Below are 26,650 nucleotides of genomic sequence, written 5' to 3' on the forward strand. Positions count from 1 at the left end.
ATAGTATGTCATCTGTATTGTCAGTACATGTAAACTTGGATATATGCACCTTTTTTGCTTGTTTATGAGGTTTCAGTTCTTTGCGTTGAGGCTGAGAGGGGACTGGGATATACTCCATTGCATCAAGTTCTTTGTTGATGCTATCTCTTGCTGGAAGAAGTGTAACTAGTGTTCTGTCTGCTGCCATGAATGACCCTGAGTTTGAGCTAGTATCTCCAGACTCTGATAGACCTGAGCTCAAGGACATGAGTTCAATGGTATCATCGTCATCGGAGCTGTCAATGAACTCAGCACTCTTGTACTGAATTTTGTGTGTGCCCATGATGCATGACATGGAACACTGAGTACTGAGCAATGGAACAACATACAATGGATCACACAACAAGTCAAATCAAGCCAAAATCAAGCTGAATTTTCTAAGTCCAGTATCTCGATAAGTACATTCTCACACAGGGCTGTACCATTACTTATGCAAACTGCTGTAAACAGTTTATAGACAACAAAAATTTGAGTGTCTACTTGTTGAAATCAAAGAGGCCTTGTCAGATCCGTAGTTTTGTGCACATTGATTGTGTCACAGTGGCCGCTGCAAGGGAAGACTGCTGGTCAGTACACAGGTGCTGCGACTTTGAAAAGAGTCATTCGACAGGAAAGATAGCACCTGGAATGGCAAGAATGTCACATGTGATGTGTGAAATTATTGGAAATTTATGAGAATGATCCTTCACAGACAGTAAGTTAATAAGTCTACTAGAAAACAATGAAAATGTATCTTCCACCATGTAAGAGGTGCATTCATGGCATTCATGTCCTTGGCACCCTGGGCAAGCATCACATAGCGCTCAAATTTGAACTAGATAGGTACCATCAAAGTTGTGGGATGTTGGCCATCAGGACGCAAATTGATGATTGACAAGAGAAAACAATCATCATCATCAAGAGACACTGATGGTAGTGGCAAATTAAATTTTATGGGAGCTGCTGCTGCTGTGGCAAGTTTATATTCATTAATGAAACATTCAAAAATGATTCTTGCTTGATTGTATGCATCATTGCTGAGGTTATGAAACCACTCGAGATGGAGTGCTGGATGACAAACTAAAGTACACAGGGCACACGCTCAGTAATGTGTTAGTGTCAAGGGAACACCACTTAACTTGTTGCAAGTACGTTAAAATAATTGTTCTGAGATATGCAAAAGTAATGATGAAGTTTGTGTAAGCCAACTGTGCAAGCCAGTCACAGTTTCTGGCTGATAGCAGTGTTTGACATAGCTGATATCAGGGCTGACTCTATCCAGTGATACATCAGAATGGACCAGTGTTTGAGTGAGACATGTACAATGTCACCTTTGTAAATACCTATGAGATATCATCTTTCAGTTTCTAAAAGCCTGGAATATGACATGCACTCACTTTAAGAATGTTTGTGAGTTGCTTGAGAAACATCCACTCTTGGTTAGTTAAGTATAGTTCATTGTGAAGTTCTTTCTTTTTGAAGACCCATTTCTCAACTGCCTTCAACCAGCTGAAGTCAATATATGTAAAGTCTGTAAATCTGTTTAACACACCTCATGAAGCATGATAGCTCTTCAGATCATAGCATGGGTATAGTTCCATCAAGTTGCAACATCACAAATGACCATTAGAGTGCACAGCATATTCCCTGATGGTGCTTTTGTGCTTCCAAAGGCCTCACTTGTAAGATCACAGAACCTCTTGCGTCGCTGAGGAGATGACACAATTTTCTTCATGATTTCATGAAGCTGGTAGGACAATAAGTTAGATATTGTCAAACAATTAGTTGGACTGGTCAGTACTCATCTTCTTTACAGGACTCAATCCAGCAAACACGTTCAAAAGTTTCTTAGCCTCATCATCAAGTTCGGGATCCTCAAGCTCAAGGATGCCATTTGCATCTGAGTCTTTATCACCACCATCCCTGTTTGTCTCCTGCTTGAACTCTTGTAAGCCACTGTCATTGTTTGGATCATAATGAAAAGGAAGATGCTTATTCAGGACAAAGTAGTCCTCTTCATGGTTCTTTGCTTTATCCAGACTTGCCAGCATGGCTTGGATGATAAGGTTGACAACATATGCTATGCACTGGATTTGTGCATTGCCTTCATGAAATTGAATACTGTAATGATCTTGAAGCAATTTGCCAGTTGCATGGGTAAATGTATCACATGATGATGCATTATTGAGGCAGACTGCAAGAAAGTATTGATGACATACAGTCAGAACATGCAAATGCAAGACAAAGTCCTGGACTTATCTTCTTCAAGCCCCCATGGATCACAGCAGTCTGGATGAATGCCTTTGCAGCATGAATACCCTTGTGCTCCTTGTCTTTGATATGATGGAAGTCAATGAGATGCTCGCATAACTCCCAGTCATCGTTGATGAAGGAAGCTATTGTACCAGCAAAGGTAAACACCATCTGTTTGGTTTTCCAGTTGTCAGTCGAGTATGATATCTTGGATTTGACAACCTATGTATTGTGTTAGCACTGGTATCTGAGCTTGGATCAATGTACATTACTTACTGTTAGTTCCTTCACAAAGCTTGGTGAAGATTTTTGCTACCATATTTCAGACAGTGGTATCACTAGGGAGTGGCCATCTGACTTCCAAAAATCAAAAGAGCTGTACAATGCCAGGGGTTTCACCAGTAGTCCAAGGCAGGTCATCATCAATAATCCAGGCAACAAAGTGGCGCAAGAAACCATCTTTCATTGCGAAGATTGGTTTTGTACCTTGTGCAAAATAGCCATCCATAATTTTCACACTGATGGCTGCTGAATCTTTCACAGGAATCAAAGTGAATGTTTTCCACTTATCGGCATGTGCCTGGTGAGTATGTGTTGACAAATTTCCAAGACATAGCTGAGGTTTCTCATTCTTGAAATCTGTGCACCCAGCAGTCTGTGAAACAAAGCATGTCCTACACATTGTGTAAGTCTTTGCATTTGAATTTTGTCACAGCTTGTGCATCACAGTATTGACATTTAAATAGCCAATGTTTGGACTTTGTTCCATGCTCAATAGTTGTATGTGGAACATGCCAATGAAGTCAGGTATGGCCCTCATCAGCAAACTACCAACTTTGTCTACAGAAGTCTTAAATTTCCATTCTAGCTACAGCCAACCACAGAACTCCACAGTTCACACAAAGTTCACAGCATACAGTAGCTACAGTAGCTACAGTACTACTTATCTCCAGTCACTCACAGAGTCACAGTTTCTTATGGATTTTGACTGCTACTACTAGTAGTATATATTTAAAGTTCAAAACAAACTCTTGATCAGCGGCTCACTGTAATTATTTACATCACTCATAGTGCACTGAAAATTATGAACTAATGCGACAACATAGTATAATTTGAGCATATAAACAAGAATTCACATAGTACATATGTCAAACATAAGCAAAATGACTCAAAGGAACATGCCAATAAACAAAATTAATCAAGCCAGATGGTGACGTGCTGTCCATTTTCTAAGTTGTCTGTGATGTGTTCAGACACTGGTTCATCCCAAGATACCAGTATAGCAAGCTTACCAGTATGCAGACATCCTTGTCTGGATAGAGGTTGATGAGTCCAACCATGCTTCTTGAAGACAACTCGCATATATCCAAGTCCAAGGTCCACATCATCCAACCTCTTCCCTGCAGTTTCAGCTTGGAATTTTAACAAGCTTGACAAAACCTCATTTTCTCATAGTATCGAATCTGCGAGGGCCTTCTGGGCCTGAAAAACATTGTGCTTTGCTCTTAGGAGGTCCATCATTAAGTTTGCTTCACCGTCAGATGAATCTTTGATGGACTGTTTCCTTTTGAGACTTTACAAAAACATTGAAAGAAGACTGACTCACCATAGCATTGAAATTGTTAACAACTTCCAATAGATCAGACATACCACTACTGTTACGACTGGGGTATGTCGAGCTGTCTAAGTCCGAGTGGACTGAGATTCGGCGAGACAGACGTGGTTCTTCTCTCGAGTGAGAGGTCAAAGGTTTCTGGCTAAGGCAAGTATCGGCGACTTCCTTAGAATAGTGGTTCTTAGATAGCAAGGTTGGAGACCTTGCTAAAGGACTTGGTTCCAGGTAAAACCCAGTAGATTAAAGTGAGGAGCTACATGTGGTACGCTATGTGTCTATATAGCGAGAGTTCAAGCGGAGCTTGTAAATGCGTATCAAGATAGAAGGTGGACAGCCCACTTGGTAAATGATAAGAGATATGAGATAAGAGATAGTAACCATGGTGCGGACAGCCCGCTTTGATAAGGGATGATCTAGACATAGTGATGGTTGCTAGCACGGAAAGCTAGCTTAGCAACGATGTGAGTAAGAGTTTGAAAGGTAATTGGTCGCTCGTTAAGAGCCGTGTCCATGTACCATTGTCCGGTAATGAAGGAGAAACGAAGAGAATGAATGTACCGTAACATTACCCCCGTGTTATGGTCGATGTCACCGGCATCGACATCACTAGTTGTCCTGGTTGGCGTAGTAGATGGGGTCGGCGTCGGCATTGTGGAATTCTAATTCTTCCGGCTGTGCCAAGTACTCTCTATCGGCATGTGCGATGTCCTCTTCGTCTTTCTTATCTTTCTCCGCTTCCCACGCGGCTAACGCGTCGTAGAAGCCTTCGTCGGTATAAACCAACGGGAATAGTATCTTGGTGGTGGTGAAGGGGCAATAGATGGAGAAATGCCCGGGTCTTGTGTCGCCGCAAACGCGGCAATAGTACAGGGGGCAGTTCTTGTGCTTGTGACCAAGCTTCTTGCAGATTCGGCAGATAAAGTTGGCGTCGGCGATAGTGCCGACTACTTGTTTCAATGAGGGGGTTCTGATAACGATGCTAGAGGATGGGGTAGGGGAGGTTTCTTTGGTGAGGTCGATGACCTCGCGTTTCTTTCCTTTGGATGATTTTTTCTTGGTTACGCCGTGAATGGCGGCTCCGCCGCGGAGGTTTCTTCTTTGGACCTCGCTGGGTGTTGGGACGGGTACAGGTATCGGCGCAAAGTTCCCTCCAACTGAAGTTGGATCAGGTAGAACAGCGGGGGGATTGTGAGTAATAGGAGGCAGCGGGCGACCGACTTGGAAGGAGTTTCGATCAGCAACAGTCTGTATAATTTCCCTGCAGATAGTGCTAAAACCAAGAGGGAATAACTGAAGCGTAAGCGAGCGTATGCGCCGCTGAACGTGGTTGCAGGAGAGTCGGAGGGCGTCGTTTTCAATCTGGGCAAATTCTTCTTCAAGGCGTTGGGTGGCTCTAATGATATGGATATATGTGGCAGCGACTCCAGCTGGCACAGCTGGTTGGTTGTTGAGATAGGTTTCAATTTCGAGGGCATGGGCAACGGAGAGGATAGTGGTTTCGACGATGACGTCGTCTTCGATGCTAACGACGTTGTCAGCGAAGGGGGATTCGCAAAGGCTGATGGAGGAGGCATTGGATTCAGTGGGGGACGTTGCTTGAGAAGACATGCTTTATGATAGTGGGGAGGCTGGTCGGTCCTAGGTCAACTTGTGCCTCTTCTTATAGGCAGAAAGTAGGTCTTCGGCGTTTTCCATGTTCTCCGCTGGAATCCATTCGTTACTTCCAGAAGAGTACCCTTTCCAGGATACGAGATAGCGTCTTCGTTTACCCGCTCCCTTGTGACTTAGGATTGCTTCTACTTCGTATTCTTCTGATTGGTTGACTATATCTGGAGGTGGTTCTTCGTAGTTCGGTCCGTGAACTTCTGTCTCCTGATAGGAAGATAGTTCCGAAGCATGGAACGTGGGGTGAACCTTCCATTGTTCGGGAAGTTTTAGAGTGAATGTGATTGGTGATAGGACTGCGGATATGGGAAACGGTCCGTGCCGCTTGGGTGCAAGCTTCTTGGATGGGAGGGTGGTCATGAGATTAGCTGCGGAAAGCCAGACCTTATCTCCTATCTTCCATGGTAGGTACTTCTTCTTGTGCGTTCTTTCCGCCATTCGTTGCATAGCGATGTTGTGGCAGGAGATGGCTTCTTCCCTTATCTTCTGCAGAGTGCGAACTCTCTCTTCCACGGCAGGGGTGTCTGATGACGATAATACGTGGGGAATGCCGCGAGGTTCGTATCCCATCATGATGAAGAATGGCGATGCGTTCCTTGCTTCGTGTCTTCGGTGATTGTGTACAAATTCGGCGAGGGGTAAATGGTCTGACCATTCGTAGGGGTTACTTCTGCAGTATATTCGGAGGTACGTTTCTATTTCTTGATTGAGCCGTTCGGTCTGACCGTCGGTCTGAGGGTGATATGCTGTAGAGGCGGCGATCTGGTATCCTAGGAGGCGTGCCAATTCTCTAGAGAACTTTGAAACGAACTGAGGGCCACGGTCAGAGATCACTTTTTCGTGGAGTCCGAATCTTTTGAATACATTCTTGAAGAATAGTTTAGCTACTCCTTCAGAAGAGATGTTCTTGTTACAGGGAGAAATAATCACCCCCTTCGTAAGGCCATGGTCTACCACGACCATGAGAGAGTCAAAACCGTTGGAAACGGGGAGGTCGGTGACAAGGTCAACGGAGACCTGGGAAAACGGACGAGTAGCGGAGGATGGGATGGGGACGAGGGGTGGCGACACAGGGTGAGTGTCGGCTTTCATCTGCTGACATAGGGCGCATCCAGCGACATAGGAGCGAATAAAGGTGCCCATGGCCGGCCACCAGTAATCGCGTTTGACGAGTTCTTCGGTTTTAAACCTTCCGGGGTGGCCGGCGGTGGGGTGGTCATGGTGACGGAGCAGAATGTCCAGTCGCTGCGAAGGCGGGACATAGGCGCGAGATTTGTAATAAAGAACTCCATCCAATATTTTCCAGTCAGTGAGTGCCGACTTCATAGGGGGCAGACAAAGTCCGTCCAAAGCATCACTGGCAGTGGAGAAAATAGGGTCATTCAAGGAGTTCTTGGCGAGGGCGGCGGAGAATTCGTTGTCGAGTAACCGGATAAACATGGAGTCAGGAAGGAGTACACGATCCTCATTGTCGTGTTCACCAAGACCATGATCCGGGCGTCGAGAGAGCGCATCAGGTGCGGCGAGCTTTGTCCCGGGGACGTGGTGCAGTTCAAGGTCGTAATTGGAGAGAACAAGCTGCCAACGTGCTTGTCTCCGAGAAAGTTTCTGTGCTTTCGAGAAGTAAAGGAGATTCAGGTGGTCGGTGAAAACAATGACGGGGTGAGGGTTTCCTTCTAGATAATGACGCCATTCGTTTAGCGCACGAATTATAGCAAGCAATTCTCGATCGAAGATCTCGTAATTGCGTTCGGCGGGGTTGAAAGACTGGGAAATGTATTCACAGGGGTGGTAGACGCCATTTTCGTCCGTTTGGAGGAGTACGGCCCCTGTTGCTACTAGAGAAGCATCAGTAGCGAGGGCAAATTGGCGTGAAGGATCGGGGTTTCGTAGTACCGGTTTCGTCGTGAAACATTGTTTGAGTTCGTCGAACGAGGTCTGAGCATCAGGTGTCCAAGCGAAGGCTTGATCCTTTCGAGTGAGATTGATGAGTGGTCGGGCGATATCGGAGTAATGTGATACAAATGCTCTGTAAAAGTTGCAAAATCCGAGAAAGGAGCGCACATCTTTTACGGAAGCAGGGGTAGGCCAGTCCTTTATCCCGTCGACTTTAGCGTGTTCCATTGCTACTTCTCCAGGGCGAATAACCATCCCAAGGTACTCTACTTCTGCTGCGTCGAAAGTACACTTTTCGGGTTTGACGAATAGTTGTTCGTGACGGAGTATCTCTAACACCCTCTTTGTTCGTTCACGATGTTCAGCGAGGTCGGAAGAGAAGATGAGTAGATCGTCCATATATATGACGATCCACCCTTCATTGATCTCGTTTTGGAAGCGGTTGTTCATGTAGGATTGGAAGGTGGCGGGGGAGTTAGTTAAGCCAAAGAACATCACAGTAGGCTCAAACAGGCCTTCTTCGGTAGTAAAAGCCGCTTTCCATCTATCGTCGGGGTGTATTCTGATATTGTTATAGCCGGAACGTATGTCGATCTTTGTAAAGTGTTTAGCTTTGTAGAGTCGTTCTATAAGAGTTTTGGGGAGTGGGAGCGGATATTGGTTGCGTACGGTCCAGTCATTGAGGTACCGATAGTCTTGACACGGGCGTAACTCTCCGCTCTTCTTTCCTACAAAGAAAAATCCACTGGCTTGCGGGGATTTCGAGGGTACAATGAATCCTTTCTCGGTATTCTCTGTGATAAACGTTTTTACTGCTTCTCTCTCTTTCCCTGATAATGGGTAGATCTTGGATGTCCTAGGCATGAATCCAGGCTTTAGATCGATTCGATGGTCGATACCGGGTCGTTCTGGCGGCAGCTTATTAAGACCATCTTTTGCAAAAATATCAGCGTAGGTGTGCAGGTAAGATGGAACGAGCTCTTCAAAGCTTTTCCTCATTTTTTCTTTCTCTCCAGCGACAGCGAATTCTTGAGCCTTGTTGCTAGTTTTCGAGTATCCTTGCTCCTGTTTCGATGTACCATCTCTGGTAAGGGGAGTATCGAAGGAGACGTCGGAGATTACTCTAACTTGAGAACCGTCAGGGGAATATTCGATCAGTACGTCTTCGTCGTTCAGGGGGTAGAGGGAGGGATCGACCACTGGAGGAGCATAGTTTTCTGACCATACGTCTTCCCTAGTGTCATAATCCGGCTCATCTTGATCTGGTGCGAGGTGAGGGAGTTCTTCGTCAACAATTTCTTCTATAGAAGCTCGTGGGTAAACGGGTTTCTTCTTTAGTTTGGAATCCTTCCATTCACGGGATGGTTCTCTTTCTGCAAGAGCGGGACGAGGGAACAGCAATGGTAAATTGCGCTGTTTTCTGAGATAGTCGATGTTCTTCTCGATCTCGAGCGATCGTTCGTTCGGTGCGAGGGATAGCTCTTTGTTTGTCCAGTCGATTGACGGGTTTAGTGCTTTCAACCATGGGAATCCGAGTAAGATTTTATCTTTCTTCGAGAGCTTGGTTATGTTGAATTTCCCTATCATGGTTCTTCCGTCAATTTTGACAATAAGGACGCAGTAGCGAGAGATGAGTCCTCCCCTAGCATCGGATCCGTCTGCGGTTATAACGGGAAATGGTTTCGAGAGTTTATGGGTCTTGATTCCGTGGAGTTTGCAGAATTCCTCGCTAATGAAGGTTCCACTGGCTCCGGAGTCAACGACCATAGAGGTTTCGATGGTTTTGTTACGCTTGGTGGAAATAATAGTGGCTGGGACACGAAGCTCCTTTTTATTTCCAAGTGATTGTACAAGTCGTATTGGGACAGGAGGTACTGACATCGATGCAGTCTCCTTCTTTAAAAATCCATCTCCACGAATCGTCGGTTTACCTCTTCGTCGTCGTCACTACTCTCTTCTTTCTCAATCTTTCTGCGGATAGGCATCTTCTGCTTCTTATCTTCCCTGGGGTGGAATGTGGTATCATTGGCACGATGGCCTGTCTGGTGGCACTTGAAGCAACGTCCTTCTTTGAGGTGTCTTTTTACTTCGGATTCGGAGAGTTGGTCTATCTCCATAGCGTCGCTTCTGCGGGGGGTGAAGTGACGGTCTCCGTACTTCTTCTTCTTGTGCTGGTAGTGCGCAGGGCTCTCTCGTTTCTGTATGGCTCTCAACCTCTGGAAGGCATTATCTAGGTTGATGCACGTCGCAACGACGGTCTCAAAGTCGTCTAGACTTTCTCCGGTGTGGTAGAGGTTGTTGCGGAGTCCTACGTCAAGACCTTCGCGGAAGAACTCTACTCTGGTGACGTTCTCGGTTATTCCTGCTTTATGGGCTAGGAGGCGGTAGTTGGAGATATACGTATGGAGGTCCCCTTTCATTTCAAGGGCTCGTACTTTAGCCATGGCCGTTCCTTTGGGGTCTATGGCTCCAAAGGCTTCTTTGAATGAGACTTTGAAATCGTCCCAGGTACCATATCCAATGAGATTTCCGGCGGTATTCTTTAATTTGGCGTTCTGAGCGGTCTCCATGAAGTCTTCTTTCCAAGCGGCAGCATTGCCCTTGGTCATAAACGAGAGTGCGAAGATTACTCTTTTCTTGTCGTTGTCATAGATTTTCTCGTTGATATCTAGGTACGCATTACAGTTCAGCATGAACCTGTGCGATTCATCGCGGTCTCCGTCGAATTCGGGTGGAGTACCGATCTTAATTTCTGTTTCTTTGGTAGTGTTTGCCATTGGATTCAACGGTGGTATCGGCGGTAGCGCGCCTAGGTTCAAAGCTCCGATCAAAGGAGTTAACGAAGTCGTGATGTCTTGCTGACGTCGCAGATGGCGGCGTCTAAAAAAAGGACTTTAATCTTTTGTTACGACTGGGGTATGTCGAGCTGTCTAAGTCCGAGTGGACTGAGATTCGGCGAGACAGACGTGGTTCTTCTCTCGAGTGAGAGGTCAAAGGTTTCTGGCTAAGGCAAGTATCGGCGACTTCCTTAGAATAGTGGTTCTTAGATAGCAAGGTTGGAGACCTTGCTAAAGGACTTGGTTCCAGGTAAAACCCAGTAGATTAAAGTGAGGAGCTACATGTGGTACGCTATGTGTCTATATAGCGAGAGTTCAAGCGGAGCTTGTAAATGCGTATCAAGATAGAAGGTGGACAGCCCACTTGGTAAATGATAAGAGATATGAGATAAGAGATAGTAACCATGGTGCGGACAGCCCGCTTTGATAAGGGATGATCTAGACATAGTGATGGTTGCTAGCACGGAAAGCTAGCTTAGCAACGATGTGAGTAAGAGTTTGAAAGGTAATTGGTCGCTCGTTAAGAGCCGTGTCCATGTACCATTGTCCGGTAATGAAGGAGAAACGAAGAGAATGAATGTACCGTAACAACTACCATGACAACTAGTGTGCAGATTCGAATAACATGGCTTGCGAGAGTCTCCATCACTGTTGGGGTAGGCCTGGAGATGATTTTGCAAGTATGAGCCAGATGCACTGACAGATAAGGTAGTTCTCAAGCACGTTCATCAGACCTCACGTGATGTGACAGGTCTGTGACGACTGCAAGGATAATCGATACTGGACAAGCCGAAAGGCGGTGTGTGTGAGGAATGATAGCTAGATGAGAAGGGGGTGAAAGGGGGAGAAAGGGTGAAGTGGGGTAAAACTCAAATAGACCTCTGGATACGAGTATAGATTCGGCCCAAGGGGATTGCTACTGAGAATGATTCCTCTAAGTAAAATATGGAGGGGAAACTTAGAAACTGGTAAGAGTAACTGAGAATGGAAGAGGGCGTGACATTGTGCTGATGCGATGCGAGCATGAGCGAGCTGCAGAAGGTGCGATATGATGTGCGACCGAGCGACCAAAAGTTTGACCGAGTGCGAAAGCGCGGAGAAAAGCCGACGGTTTATATGAACGCACTTTTAGCGGATATGCGAAGGAGATGCAACGCAATGATAAAGAGGGAGGAGAGTTTTGACGATAGATGCGATGAGCGATGCGTGAACGTTAGCGCAACCATTAAAGTCAGCCGAAGGTTTTTAGACTTAGAGTCATTGTGTTGCGTGCAAACGGATGATAATTTTGATAGCGGGAAAAAGAAGATACATGAAAAATCATAAGTCTAAAGTATATATGATAGCGCATGTAGCGCTGTTCAGAACCGAGAAGATAGCGGTAATATGTATCAAGGGTCCATAATGCAAGTAATGAAACATAAGTGATATCATCTTCGGAAATATAATCAGTCTAACACGAATGAGATAAAATACGCACCAATGGACAAGCGGAGGACATGGATAGGACAGAGGAAGGACGTGCGACGGAACCAACAAAAAGTGGATGTGAACCGAAGCGCGCGCGTGAGACACGGCTGTCGGCCGACGATAGGAAGGATGCGCGCCGTGGTAGTGATAGCGCGCACTGCGCTAAGACCTGAGGAACACTGCAAAAATAGCCTCTATGAGGCTACCAGGACTACAAGTCCTACAGCGAAGTTGTTCGTCTGAAACCTGAGTGATAGTAACAACTAATTACACTAAAGAAAATGTATTGTAGTGGGTGAATATAAACTGTCTAGAGTAAAGGACTGTTAGCCAAGGATGTAAGTATATGTTTGATACCATCAAACTTGAATGGTTTCGTTATCAAACTCATGCATGATGGCATCAGGGAGCACACAATGACCGTGGTAGCGCTTTGCAGCCCATGCTGCCTGTTGTCCATTCAGACCCTTCTGATATGCATCCATGAACCTCTGAAATCTAATAGAATATCTGTAGAATGATAGATACTAGTCAGTACAAGACAAAAAATAGTTTCCAAAAGACAACATACTTGCGCATTGATTCTAGTGTGACTGAGTCAAGGGCCTTGATCACATTGTGTTCTAAATCAGACTCCTTTGATGAACGCGGAAATTTACGATATCTGCATTTTGCATTGCCCCAGCATTGCTCAATAAAATTAAGCTCGCAATGGTATTTTGGCAAAAACAAAACCTGAAAGCCACGTGCCTGACAAGTCAGCTCCAGTGCTGACTTCCCTTCAGAAAAATCAGGCTGGTTGTACAAAAAACGATGGCAGCAACATCTGCCTTCCTTCTCAGGCAAGCATTTGAAGCTTGGACACTCATATCTCAGTTGAGCTTCATCTTGGAATCCTTGCTCTCGAATAATTGTAGCCATTCCTTTGGACCAGCCAGCTTTGGGATGACCAGGAGGAAAGTACAGAGGCTGCACGGACCCATCTGGAAGATGTCCAGGAACCATCGGCACCTTCATTTTTAGCTGTTTGCCGTCTGGGCCATGCAGTGGCTTCCCATCTGTATCCTTTGCTGTCACTGTGATCCCCCAATCCTTGATAGGGGTTTTTGGCATGTGTCGGGCAGAAAGAGTGTTATCGGGACGTTTAAGATGTGTTGATGCATTGTCAAAAACCAAAATATGATCTTCATCGGCAAAATCTTTTTCCAGAATTGACATTGCCTTCTTAGCATGCTGCAAAATATCTTCATTGGTGTAGTATCCATCACGTGCTTTGCCTGCTCTGAAGAAGACACATGTAGACTGTGTCCCATCCTTTGATCGAAGCCACCCATAATCAGCGGAGACAAAATCTGCAACCATCAAAGAGACCCCCTCCCCTTTTGGCTGTGGCACAGCCCCTTTCGAGGTGTGCTCCCAGATCAACTTCCATCAATCATTGGCATAGAATGTTGATTTATTGTGGAACCAGACTACAACATGCCGACTGGGTGTTTGTAAGCTGACATCCTCAGCCAGCACATCTCCTTGCTTCCAAACTCGCATACAAGATTGAATGCTTGCCAATGCTGGCAAGAAAACTTTTTGTCGATACTCAACAATATCTTTCCATTCATGCCCATCTGAGTACATGCCCTTTCCCTCTATCTTCCACCGGTAACCAAGCTTCTTCATCCATCGGTTTGCTGTAGCTGATGAAATTGGCTTCGAGAAACCATGACGCTTCTGATTGTCCGCATTCTTGAGGTAATCAACAATATCTTTGGCTCATATGTATTTACCAAGACTTTGCAGATAAGTCTTGATATCTGCTGCAAGGGCCTCATCCTCGATTCGTGATACATTTAACCCATATTTGTGAGTCGGAAGTGCTTCACGGTCATTAATATATGCCCTGCCCCACGAACAAAGATTTCAACCAAGCCAAGGTCCTTTCATAAAAAATAGTGCGGTGTCATCAGAAGCTCTTGTCCAGTTCCCAGTGGCAGTATTTTTGGTGTCATTAAAGTTGGTGTACTGATCCAGGAATATCTCCAAGAACTCAAGACACCTTTTCATCATCCCTTCAAATGGTGATGGCTTATATCCTTTATGACCTCAGGGGGGCTTCAAAAGGAGACGAAGATCCTTTAGCGCTTCTCGTGCTTCATTCACATTGGGGGGTAGATGGCTTGCATAGCTGGTACCCACTCAAACATCTGAATTCTCGCCCTCCTTATTTCCACCATACTCGTCATCAGTCTCGTCATCCATCTCATTTTGTCTACCATCAAGATCAACAGAAGCAGAGGGTGAGAACGGCTTGGATGGACTTGCAGTGGGCTATTATTTGCAGTGAGCGTATCATTTCTCAACTAATAACAACTTGACTGACTGAAATATGCACATCCCTCTCGTTTTCCATCTGTTCAATAATCCCATGCAGAGGCTGCGGGCCTTCAGTCTCATGCCAACAAATACCTTGGATGGCAATCATGTCATCCTCGTCTCCTGTAACATCTTCGCATGTAACACTTTGTCATTTCGGAGTGTTATGGCTCAAGGAACTTGAAATATCATTGAAACCAAAGAAAGGTGCAACATGGTGAGTATCCTGTTCTACTTCGAAGTCTCCAAACCAATGATCTAGAGCATGTCTGACTTGTTGGGGTGTGCAGAATTCTGTGCCTCCGGCACATGTCCTGACACTTAGATGGCCATTTGATGCATCTGCCGGCAATGCGACGTCATGGTAACCATCTGCGCATGTCTATCAAATTATACATGTCAGTTCCACAAAGATTAAGGTATGATCTTACCTGGTCCTCATTTTCCTTGTTGTATGAATCAGTACTGACTCTCCTCTTCTTCCATGGTAAGTTGGCCATCCAGGCCATCACTTTGCGCTTGCGCCCAGCCATGCTCATGGCAGAATTACTTACAAGCTCCGCTGCAGCACATACACAGTACTTTTCGGCAAATAAGTACTCTCCAACTTGAAATTTCAACATACCAACTCTTCCTGTTGTTATCTTGGAAAATGGAAAGTGCTCGTAATTTTTCATTATTTTTCTGTGTCGTTGTGCAATGCAATATTTTTTATATGTATCGTAGTTGAATTGTGATGTATATTTTATCTACTTGTAACGCTATTGTCATGATTTGTCACGTGAGGTCTGATGAATGCGCTTGAGACCTACCTTAAGAATTGTAGAGTCATCATGCTCTGTGTCATGTGAAGAATGATTATTGGAAAATGCTGGGCCTTTGTGATAACGCATACTAGTGTGACATAATAATGTGACTTTCTAACCTCAGTGCACTCAGCATGCAGGCTGAAGCCTCAAGTTATTGTCCCTCGTGCAGAAATAAATTCAAAGATCACTCATCTGTCGCTCGCCATATGAGTCAGCCCTTATCTGGATGTAATACCTGGCTTGAGGACCTAATCCAGCTCGAGCAATCCAGCCGCCCCCCACTGGAGGATCATCCCATGGAAGCAGATGACACTGAACCTTACATATCCGAGTCCTATGAACCAGTGGGATCAATGGATTTTGGTGACTTCTTTAGTGACAGAGGGAGTATTCCTTGGGACAAAACACAGGATGAGAGCAGCGAAGTAACAGACCATTTTCCCAATCCCCTGCTTGCCTTCGAGGAAGGCTATACATTTTTGAGCCTCTTCGACTCCGACGAGAACAGTACATATCGCAAGACAAACCTCTACTATCCATTTAGCTGTCAGAAAAAATGGCAAGTTGCATCATGGCTTCTGCGCTCAGGATTAAGCATGGGGAAGATAGAATCATTTCTAGCCCTTGAAATGGTCAGTGTCTTCCAATTTCAAGCTCATCACTATGGTGTAGAGATACAACAATTGCTGGGCACTACACGAACTAAGTAACCAGCCATATAAAAATGTTGTGGTTGTGCACAGCCTAGTCCGCTATACTTGCAAGACAAGTGTGTTCGACCTGAGGGGTTTGCTGTATGGTATTAGAATAATCAATTATATGAAAAGGGAGATAGCCCGAAGCGTGGGAAACAAAGTCCGAAGGTATAATTACGAGTCCGATGTCAAAAATGTCAGGTCTGATGTTTTCGGGTTTTGGGTTAGCGGGTTTTGTCGGGTTGTGTCAGGTATGCATCGGGTTTGCATTAGGAATATAGCAAATGTCGGGTGTTTCAGAGTGTTTCGGATAAAGAAAGGATGATATTGCGGAATTCAGCTAAGAACTACGAAATATTGGATGACCTCCTCCTACTGGGAGGTAGAAAGGTAAAGTAAATAGGTAGGAGGTATGCGAAATATATAGTGTCTATGTAGAATTTCAGAGTGCTATAGGCAAAAGTAGTAGCGATGATTTTCGAGTCCGATGTCCTATGTAATAAGACATGATGTACTGCGGACATGTAATAACGCGTTCTACGATGTTAGCAATGTGAAAACAAGTAACTGTGCACCTAGTGGGGATAGATACGATAGGACAAGACATAGGGAGGACAAGTGCGTGGGAAAATATCGGGTTCGATGCGTGGGAAACGTCGGTTTCATCGGACTAGCATCGTGTTTTGTCGGATTAGTGTCAGATTAGCGGATTAGCATTGGGTTTAGTGGATAAACATCGGATTGAGCGGGTGAGTGTTGGATAACATTGGGAAGTGATTCGTGTGCGATGGGCATTTGACATGCATTGGAAAATAGCTGAATACGAGCCTAGCGCAAGCTTGAGTGCTACAGCGAAGTGCTGTGCCTGCTAGCATGTCATTGTTCACTCTCTACAACTATGCCATGTGCATGTGCCCAGCCTCAGTCTGTAGACTACAGGATGAAGCTGTCATCTCTGATGTCTACTCCCAAAATCAATGATGTTCCTACCATGGATGTACTCACCGAAAGGGAACTCGATGGTTTAATTGTACAGGGACCTGATCCTGTCAATAATGGGCACCTCAGTCATGTACTTTCCTTGATATTCAGAAACTTTAGCGCTACAATTCCCCTTGCAAACTCACTTACTGTTTCTTTAAATAAAATTCCCCTCTACCTTCATAATTCCAGGATTAATCAAACTTTCACCAACAAGGGTGAAAATGAGTCAGTGTCACTGTACGATACTGTGAATCACTGTTGGAACTGGGCGCTTCCAACACGCGAGCGGCATGCTAGCAAGTCACCTGACAAAAGTGGGCAGGACTTTAGAGAGGACGATGAAGAGGATGAAGAACAGGAAGAAGACAAAGGAGATGACGAGCACGATGATGTGACTGTCAATGTATATGAGGACTCACTGGCAGACTTCGGCAAGACTTCACCTGATGTTGGCACAGTGCCATCATCAACCAATGACTCAGATGAAATGAACTTCACAGGGTTTTTCAACACTGTCGCTGTTGCCCTCGCTGCAGTGAATGAAAATCTCACCAAGTTCAATCCCAGTGGAGTGATATGCACATGGAGCGGTGTGAACTCCACACACCCAGTCAAGGATGAGGAAATCAAGCACAAACCCAACCTAGCCTTACTAGATGACGTGGAGGCTAGGTGGGATACGATCAAAGCGATATGCGAGTTGACATCCCAAAGGTATGTCAATTATTGATCTACCTACTATGCAAAAACTGTGAGCTGACATTTCTAAGGTACCATCCTACCTCTACTATTGCAAAAACTATTGATAGCAAGGCATACCTTCTTTTAAGGTGCCAGCCCTGGAGATGCTTTTTTTTGCTCCTCTCAGTTTGCAATGGATATCGAGATCTTCATGTGCACCTGTATAACCACTCGGGTGGTATTGTAACCCCTTGCATCAATATCGACCAGGATCTGGACAGATTCTTACATACCTTCTCATGCATCGTTTTCTGTGGCCTCAAGTGCATTGGGTATGATCCTACCATTAGTATCTTTACTAAGATGCTTCAGCCTGGCCAGCTCCAACAATCCTCTACCTTTACTCATCCTACCACTGGAGCTACCAATAATGCCACCGAATATGATCCCAACCCACAGAATCAGAGTGGTGCACCTGTTATCCTCGAGAGTATGCCAGTAGAAAGCACAGATGGTCCCATATCAGAGGGTCCTGAGCCGTCGGTTTTGTTTGAAGAAGATACCTTACCTGAAGATCCTGAAGACCTCCTCCATGAAGGTCTCCCTATGCCCCTTCCTGCAGATCTCCTCCTCCAGAGCCGATCGGAAAAATTTGGGTCAACAATAGCCACTATGATATCCTGGAACTTATATTCTCCAGCCAAGGCCTTGTCAGTCATGGTACTGTGTGCTACTTGACAAGGAGAGGTGACAAGGAATATATCATAAAAGATCATTGGGTTCTAGGAAGTAAGGAGGACATGCTGAACAAGGTCATCATGTTGAACAACATGAAGGGGGTCTATGGCATACCTGAGCTTATTGAATACTGGCTCATCGAGATTGCACCTGGGGAGGTCGATGAAACAGAGAAGTATCGCTACACAATAATGGAGAGTACAGAAGGTACCTTCCACACTCATGTCCGGCTAGTTTTGAAGCCCCATATGCGACCATTGCAAATGTTTTGCACAAAGGCAGAGTTAGTAAGTGTGATCTGGGATATCGTTGTCAGTAAGTACATGCCATGCCATAATATCCAAATTTATGACTTACCCCTTTCCAGTTCCAAAGACAGCAGTTGAACAGTGAGGTATTCTGCATCGAGATTGCAGCCTTAACAACACTATGATCGAGGACAACAGCAATGGCTCCCATGGCACATTGATAGACTGGGAATTTGCCATGCATATTCTTCAGGGCAATCGCTACCCTATTGGTGGTACAGTTAGTATTTAACTTCCTGGTTCTGTTTTTGATGAATGCCTGCTTACAAAAAATGATCAGGGCACAGTGCCATTCATGTCGCAAAAGCTTCTTCACCAACTCTTGGATGCCATTCCTGCGGTGTCTGTGCAGAAGAAAACTTCACAATCAAGACCGCTGTAGGACTTGGAGTCCTTGTAGCCTCATAGAGGCTATTTTTGTGGTATCCCTCAGCACCCTATTACTTTCCTACATGAAGCGCAGCTTTCCCGCGAGTCGCGCATAGCGGCCGCAACGTTCCCGCGCTTAGCGGCCGCTTTTTTCGCACTTCATCAGCCGACGCTCCACACCCATCCATAGTCCAAAACCAACCCAATGGTACATTGTTTCATGATTATATTTACATATCAGACCATTTTCGCATCGGACCACCTTTATTACATATAGCTTTACATACATAGCTCGGTAGCGCGTCGGCTTGGTTCCGCGTGACAGCGCTTAACGCAATACTTAAGCACTAGCAGTACATATCATTCAGTAGCTTGTTTTCCAGGACGTTCCAGTAGCAAACTCCCATTAGCCTACAGTTGGTAGCTATTGGTAATCAGTATCCGTTTACCGCTCACATTGTATCAGTTATCACTTGGCTCTACATCTATCTCTATTTTCTATCATCTCTATTATCATCCGAACCCCTCATGCATTGGCCGCTTCGCAGCCACGTCTTTCCCGCGCCTTCGGCTTTCGCCCGCTGCTACGTTCCCGTGCTACGCGCGCGCACCCGCCGCTTTCCCACGCTTCGCATCGGCCGACAAGCAGCACCTTCTGCGTCCATTTCTAGACCTTTGCTGCACTAGCTTCCCCTTTAGGGTCAAACGCACTTGTCCCACAAGTATAGCAGATAGGCAGTGCACAACCTACAACATAAAGATATCAGTTTGGAGCCTATAGCACCACTCTGAGTTGTAAACCTACACCACTGTAGCACTCGAGCTCGCGCTGAGCATGTATCCCGTGATTTCCCGATACACGTTCAATGCCCGTCACGCACTAATCACAACCTGATGCTAACCCACTCAACCCGACACTTTGACTAGCGGACCCAACACTTTGGCCGCATTGGCCAACCTGAAATCCTGCACACTTGTCCTATCCGTCTCCTGTTATGTCTTGCTAGCCCCACTAGGTGTGTAGTTGATTATTTCGCACATTACTCATGTTGTAGCCAGCGCTATTACATGTTTTCCCATCGTCCGCAGTACCTCATGTTTGTTTACATGTACTTCAGATCCGAAATATTTGGCTGCTACTTTTGCCTACGGGTTTCCAGATTTCTACATACTTACATATATATTGGACTGACCTTGAGTATTTTCATCATCCAAGTAGTAGGGAGCTGTTGTAGGACTTAGAGTCCTTGTAGCCTCATACAGGCTATTTTTGCAGTGTCCCTTAGGTCCTAGCGCAGTGCACGCTATCACTACCATGGCGTGCACCTTTTCTATTGTCGGCCGATGGCCGTGGCTCATGCGCGTGCTTCGGTTCGCATCTGCTTTTCGTCAGCCCCGTTGTGCATCCTTCCTCCATCCTATCCATGTCCTTCGCTCATCCATTGGTGCGTACCTTATCTCATTTATGTTAGACTGACCATATTCCTGAAGTGATATCGCTTATGTTCCGTTACTTGCATTATGGACCCTTGATATGTATTACCACTACCTACTCGGATCCGAACTGCGCTTAGCACGCTATCATATATACTTAGGACTTGTGATTTTTCATGTATCTTCTTTTCCCACTATCGAAATTATCATCCGTTTGCACACAGCACTCTGACTCTAAATCTAAAACCTTCGGCCGACTACATCACGCGCTGTATTAACAGTCGTGCTAATCATTCGAACTTCGCTCATCGCGCATATTGTCAGACTCTCCTCCCACCCTATCATCGCATCACATCTCCTTCACATATCCACTAAAGGGCGCATTCATATAACCTTCGGCTTTCCTCTGCACTTTTGTGCACCGTCAAACTTTCGGCCACTCAGTTGCACATCATATCACACCTTCGGCGGTTCACTCGCGCTTGCGTCGCATCAGCGCAACGTTGCGTGCTTCTTCCATTTCTCAGTTACCCTTACTAGTTTCTAAGTTTCCCCTCCATATTTTACTTAGAGGAATCATTCTCAGTAGCAATCCCCTTGGGCCGAATCTATACTCGTGTCCAGAGGTCTATTTGAGTTTTACCCCACTTCACCCTTTCTCCCCCTTTCACCCCTTCTCATCTAGCTATCATTCCTCACACACACCGTTTCCCGATACCTTGTGGTCATAACCTGATATTTCATAGTTCTTAGTTGACATTGCGAATATTACCACTCTTTCTATCCGAAATACCAGTCTTCATTGTTAATCTGCATACCGCTTGCTTTCCCGACATTTGCTGTCTTCTTAGATAGATGATCTGTAGATAAACACCTATAAAACCAAATATCTCCATGGTCAGTGATTCAGACAAATACCAATGACTGATAATGTGGTCATTCGTGGGTGGCTTTCTTATGCTCCTAAAGTACAGTCAGTACAATGAGTTCTGCACAAAGGTCAGTAATCAACAATTGATCCAACAGTATGGATATGAAACACAGTGATCAATAACAACAACAACAAAAACACAACAACAAAAATATCAAAGACACAGTCACTCTAGCAATATAGAGATGACAACAAAAACACAGATACTTTTCCTAACACTTCACACAGCAACAATGATTCATACACAAACTTAGTGCAGCAAGTTGTGTGGAGTTACAATGAGAGTCCCCCTCAGTTACAAAAACAGGTGAAACTACTGTCAGGCCTAGTCAAACCTCTGTAGCACTCTTGGCCTAATATTGGACCTGCTGTCAAGGAACTCACAATGAGTATTCAAACAGACTCAGGAACGGGCGACCTTGGACTTCAATACAAAGTCCCCTTTCAATAGCTAAAGTCTAACTTGCAATGACTACCCTCGATCAGTATGACATACAGATGTATGAGGTCAGGTATCACCGTCAACACCTTAAGTCTCCCCACAAGACTATCCTAAGTCTTCAGTGGACAAAAAGAGACAACACCAAACTTCTGGGTAAGAATGAGACTGAAACTTTGGTACTTGAGAGAAAGTTGATAGGTCAAGACAATCAACCAAACAAGACTGCGACAACAGAAATACTAACATGTTCTCAAAGACTGTTAGCAACAACGATCACAACACACAGAGACAGCGATCAGAGAAATGATCAACACAGTTAGTCACCAACACAGTTAGTCACCAACACACTTGAGACAAAGAGAGAGAAAGAGATAAAGAAACAGAAACACGAGTTTCAGTCACGAATCTCAGACACAATCTCAGAGAGACAGAGAGAGAAAAACAAACACACAGGCACAGAAACTGAGACACTCAGACACACAATCACAGAGAATGAGACACAGACAAAGACACAAAAAGAAACAAAGAATTTCAGACAGACAATCAAGAGAAAAACAGAAAAAGAAGAATTACTCTTGCTAGTCATCAGACACAGAGAGCTCAAGGTACGTGCTAGATGTTCAGCACAGTGAGCTCAGAAGTGTGCTGCTGGTTGTTGAGCATAGTGAGCTCCAACCTTGAACTACACTTGCTGGATGCTGATTCACACTTCACGCACAATTTTATTCTGAGAGGGTAAAACAGTGGGGAACTGCTTGTTTTATTGGGCAAAAAGCAGCTCCTTATATAGACAAATTAGGTGGCTATACTACTAGTTTCTCACACTTAAAGTTGTAACTTTAGTTTGATAGTACCAAGTTACACAGTATCTTTGAGTCAAAAGTAAATATTCATAACTATAATGATGAGTCAGCAAGAGCTGTGCTTGGCCCATGGGTCAGGTGATCCCTTGATGACTCAGCTAGAAAAGAGTGAGAAATGATTACATAATGTGTGCATATATGTTTGACATCTGTGGCTGATAAATTATTTGGTAGCATAATGACATAGGGTGTGTATTTAGCGATTTGTAAGCTTTCCCACAGGGTAACCTTATGCGAACGTATTTTTCACAGTCACCTGATATGTGTGAGAATCTTTCTGAGTCATCTTCATGGCTGACTAAGCAAAACTCATAGCAGAATCAAATGTACAAAAATATTCAGTCTGCTCGCATACAAACTCATAAAATGAAAAAAAATGCGAAAAATATTCCCTGAGCCTCAGTTTGACTTCAGATCAAGAGAAAAAAATGTTCATAGTGATTTCTGGGGTATAAGACTCATAGGAAAGTACTACTGGTCCATGCACCAAACCAGTTTGGTGCAGGTCATCGCTATCATGATTCCCGCTAACCCGCTAAACCTGAACCTGAAGCCCGCTAACCCAAAACCCGAAAACATCAGACCCAACACTTTGGCGTCGGACATTGTAAATATACCTTTGGACTTTGTTTCCTGTGCTCAGACTTTTGACCATATATCAATTCACTAACTACAGACCTATTCCAAACAGCAAGCCCCTCAGGTCGAACGCACTTGCTCTGCAAGTATAGCAGACTAGGCTGTGCAAGACCACAACACATTATATATTTGGCTGAGAGTTTATCTACAAGTTCTCTACTCAGCCATTGTTGTATTGTTACACCGCAACCAACTACATTTATCAAACATACTTTTGCTGATGATCTCGAGTCCCTTTTTTACATGTTTGCCTGGATCTGCATCGAATTCAGAGGTCCCCTCGGGATGAAATGGACTCTCAAGCCAAGGGACCATAGATCCGAATGGCTACCACGTGCATGGTCCACTGACTCTTACGCAGAGTGTGACCAAGCCAAGATGGGGTTCTTTTTCCACTTGGAGGATATTAAGAAGCTTGAAATGCAGATCCATCCCTACTTCAAGAGTCTCATTCCACTTGCAAAGGAATGGTATGGCCTGATGAGGAACAACGACAACCCAGATTCGGTATCCTTTAATGCTGTGCTTGAGATGTTGGATAGGCATCATGCAGAGCTTCCAAAGGACGAACCATCCCCTGAATTGTTATTTGCCAGAATGATCCTCAAGCGAAAACGGTCAACTGGAAATGCTCCTGATTCTGCAGGTGCAGTAGATCTGGGACATACTGAGTTACCTAATGATGTGACCGCACACATGAGGCCAGCTGGAGGCCACATGATGATGGAAGCTGCAGTACTCATCAGGCCGTCAAAGCGGAACAAGATTTGATCTACATGATATTAATACATGGTATGCTGTGACCATAGATTTTCTGTTCTGAAACACTTTGTACCTACATAATTACTCAGTAGCAACAATGTATGTCTCCATATGTACTGTATATGTTAGAATCATCCACACCGAGTCAGGACATCAGGGTCTATGAGTCAATCCGTGCGAGATTCCCACAGTTCTCGGCAAGTTCTCGAGTCACTTAGTAAGTTTCAAACTTTAATCTATTGAACTTACACATTAACACATTATTACCTGCAAGCAACTCAACTCGGCATCCAAAAATTACCTGCAATGACCACTAAATTACAACATGAAGTCCAAGGATAAAAGTGAGTGCTCTTGAATGTTATATGCTCGGGGGCTCCCTACTCTTGTTATATTCCCAGCTCTACTACTAGTTCTATGCCTGCACGATGTGGTGGCAGTCCCAAGAAACTGAAGACAAAGTGTAAAGCTGTGGATTCTGATCTTGGAAAGGCACTCCCCGAAGGGAAAGCAAAGTGATTGTGATCACAGGCTGACATATCACTAGCAGAAAAGCCCCCACAGTCGACCCCTGACTTAGATGTGGCTGACAACTCGAACCTTCGACATACTAATCGTGCAGGTGCTGGGAAGGGGGGTAGGAATAGTCAACTTGAGAGAATTGGTGCCTTATTGGATGCGCCTGGGCGGGCAACCAAACCCAAAGGCACAACCACCATTGATTCCAATGCTCCTGTGAATCCTCTCGCTCCAGCAGGTCGCAGGAGTCACTCAAAGGTAACTTTTGTTGTACTCCATAAGCAATGTTACTAACTAGTAGTATGACACTATGTAGAAGGCTCCTCCACCATATAGCGCCTCACAGCTAGTGGTAGATTCCAGCGGTCCACCTTCAAGAAAACAAGGCAAAAAAGCCAAGGTTAGGTTCTTTTTGTAATTTTGTAGACAAACTATTTCATTTTTTAACTCTCTTATGAAGAACGCTGCTGCCTTTGCCTCCAGCGTCGAGGCACTGAATCAACCAAGCTTTTTACAATGCAAATATGGTGAATGGTTTGGGTTCTATCCACCAATTGTCCCTCCTCGCATGGAGCAAGTTCTCAACAACTCCTTGATAACTGCCAAGAGCACCAGTCAGAAGCTCACTACTACGAGCATTCACACTTCATCGCAACAAGATCTTTCACACTTCATCACAACAAGATCTTTCAAAAACAACTTCAGTTAACATGATGCCACAATCACAAGCTGACTTCCATGCAAATATAGATCCTTCTCTCTGGCCAATCGGTCAGGAATCACAAGGTAAAGCTAGTTATTGTGGCGCCTCCCTCCTGTCAATTGGCCAGAAAGCTCAAGCTGAAGTTACAACATCCGAGGATGACACTCCCCCTACTGATGATACTGACGAAAGCAACACTGATGAAGAGAGTGATGATCATGATAAAGAAATTGGTTGGGGAGGAGACCATGGGTGTCATAGTGTGCATCCCAGTACATGATCATTTACTAATTATATCTGTCACTAATGAGTTACAGGCTTTTCAAAGGAAGGAATATCAGTGCCCCAACCTCAGGCTATCGCTCTGCCTTCTGATTTTGAATTCCAGCATTCATGAGATGAAGATGAGAATGTCACAATGGGATCATTAGCAGCCGACGAGACCTCCAGTAGCAATGATGCTATGAATGAGGTATGTCCTTTCTGATTTCGCAGAGTCCATTAACCATTCCTTGAAGCCTACCCAGCCGGACGATGTCTTACAGCATCATCACAAGAAAAATGGACATCCACACCTCCCTGACCCCACAATCCTTGATCTTATCCATTGCCAGGAGACTCAAGCCATCAATGCGAAGTCACACAATTCAGGTGTTAAAGCCAAGAAGGTCAAATCAGCCAAGCCTAAGGAACCGACCGAAGGCCCTAAGCCAACACAACTCGGCTGGTATCCTCCATGGTGGAAGACTTTTCTTGAGGAGGCGAAGGCAGAGTGTCATGCCCAGCACGCAATTGAGAATGCATTCCTGGACTCCGTCAAGGATTTACCTCTTTCAGTCACCGAAGCACTCATGACGTCACTCGTAGAATGGCTTGAAGCAGGTAACGAGGTTGAAGTGGGTATGTGCTTATTTTCCCTGAGATATCTCACTCATAAGGTCGACTAGGTATATGGCCTGATCACAAGGCCAATATGGCCAAGCTGGTAAGTATGCCCATTGTCACTTGCTCAATCCTCATGCAGTATTATTTGGCTATACAAAGACTTATCAACCTGGCGCTCTGACCTCAAGAAGATAGCTATCAGCATCATGCCCTCCATGTATAACCTCATCCCCTCAGCTGAAGTACCTCCTCAAGCTCACACTGCCTGGGTTGAGAATGCTGCTGCGGAACTGTTGGACAAGTCTTTGTTTCTTTGTAACAGTGTGGATGAGCTTTGGATAACCAATAACGCTGCCCATCCTGCACTCCAGGCTGCCACCATCACATTCTTCTACACTGGTTCTTATCACATCACTCACAGGAGACCTGATATCTTCAAACAGGAGTTACCTTTGCAGTCTTTAGCTTTGGTTTGCACTGTGGTACTTTTTTAATATTTCATCCTACTCATAATGCGCTGACACCAAATTTGTAGTACAATTGTGTCTTTGATGGGCTAGTCAAGAACGGCAGTGGCAAGTATTTTCTGAAGTTTACCACCAAAGACTACTCCGCTGTCTACCTCACAATGGTTGCTGAACTCAAGAATGTCTTGAAGGACGCGTATCACGGCCCTAGGTTGACACAATAGCTTCATGAGTGGGCTGCAGAAGGATGGCAAGGAGTTTTTTTTATAATTAAATGGAAGTCTTCACTAATTAAATCCA

At 44.9% G+C, this 26,650-nt stretch overlaps 6 protein-coding genes across 6 annotated transcripts; 3 read left to right on the forward strand and 3 right to left on the reverse strand.

Moving 5' to 3' along the window:
* Window positions 1-1,799: 1,799 nt before the first annotated feature.
* On the reverse strand, window positions 1,800-2,737 carry F5147DRAFT_769565 (uncharacterized protein; the record flags this gene model as incomplete). Its single annotated transcript, XM_041441049.1, has 4 exons — window positions 1,800-2,212; window positions 2,274-2,493; window positions 2,548-2,583; window positions 2,654-2,737. 4 exons carry the CDS (start codon window positions 2,735-2,737, stop codon window positions 1,800-1,802), a joined length of 753 nt encoding a protein of 250 aa, XP_041296822.1.
* A 9,397-nt stretch (window positions 2,738-12,134) lies between these two features.
* F5147DRAFT_522999 (uncharacterized protein) lies at window positions 12,135-12,441 on the reverse strand (the record flags this gene model as incomplete). The annotated part of the gene is made up of 2 exons (XM_041429945.1): window positions 12,135-12,264; window positions 12,326-12,441. Coding segments are annotated over 2 exons (246 nt in total), but the record flags the coding sequence as incomplete, so codon positions are not given.
* A 1,503-nt stretch (window positions 12,442-13,944) lies between these two features.
* F5147DRAFT_649526 (uncharacterized protein) lies at window positions 13,945-14,798 on the reverse strand (the record flags this gene model as incomplete). Its single annotated transcript, XM_041433346.1, has 5 exons — window positions 13,945-14,076; window positions 14,129-14,244; window positions 14,302-14,503; window positions 14,553-14,683; window positions 14,747-14,798. 5 exons carry the CDS (start codon window positions 14,796-14,798, stop codon window positions 13,945-13,947), a joined length of 633 nt encoding a protein of 210 aa, XP_041296824.1.
* Window positions 14,799-16,680: 1,882 nt separating this feature from the next.
* F5147DRAFT_649527 (uncharacterized protein) lies at window positions 16,681-18,718 on the forward strand (the record flags this gene model as incomplete). The annotated part of the gene is made up of 7 exons (XM_041433347.1): window positions 16,681-16,697; window positions 16,799-17,323; window positions 17,641-17,946; window positions 17,991-18,343; window positions 18,396-18,417; window positions 18,445-18,556; window positions 18,617-18,718. 7 exons carry the CDS (start codon window positions 16,681-16,683, stop codon window positions 18,716-18,718), a joined length of 1,437 nt encoding a protein of 478 aa, XP_041296825.1.
* Window positions 18,719-23,257: 4,539 nt separating this feature from the next.
* On the forward strand, window positions 23,258-25,278 carry F5147DRAFT_769571 (uncharacterized protein; the record flags this gene model as incomplete). Its single annotated transcript, XM_041441050.1, has 5 exons — window positions 23,258-23,660; window positions 24,324-24,553; window positions 24,612-24,695; window positions 24,756-24,999; window positions 25,046-25,278. 5 exons carry the CDS (start codon window positions 23,258-23,260, stop codon window positions 25,276-25,278), a joined length of 1,194 nt encoding a protein of 397 aa, XP_041296826.1.
* Window positions 25,279-25,416: 138 nt separating this feature from the next.
* Window positions 25,417-26,574, forward strand: F5147DRAFT_769572 (uncharacterized protein; the record flags this gene model as incomplete). The annotated part of the gene is made up of 5 exons (XM_041441051.1): window positions 25,417-25,470; window positions 25,517-25,898; window positions 25,946-25,987; window positions 26,043-26,365; window positions 26,419-26,574. The coding sequence occupies 5 exons, from the start codon at window positions 25,417-25,419 to the stop codon at window positions 26,572-26,574; spliced, it is 957 nt and encodes a 318-aa protein (XP_041296827.1).
* Between the last annotated feature and the right edge of the window lie 76 nt (window positions 26,575-26,650).

The sequence above is a fragment of the Suillus discolor genome (assembly GCF_016758755.1).
Source record: "Suillus discolor strain FC423 chromosome Unknown F5147scaffold_8, whole genome shotgun sequence".
Lineage (NCBI taxonomy): Eukaryota > Fungi > Basidiomycota > Agaricomycetes > Boletales > Suillaceae > Suillus > Suillus discolor.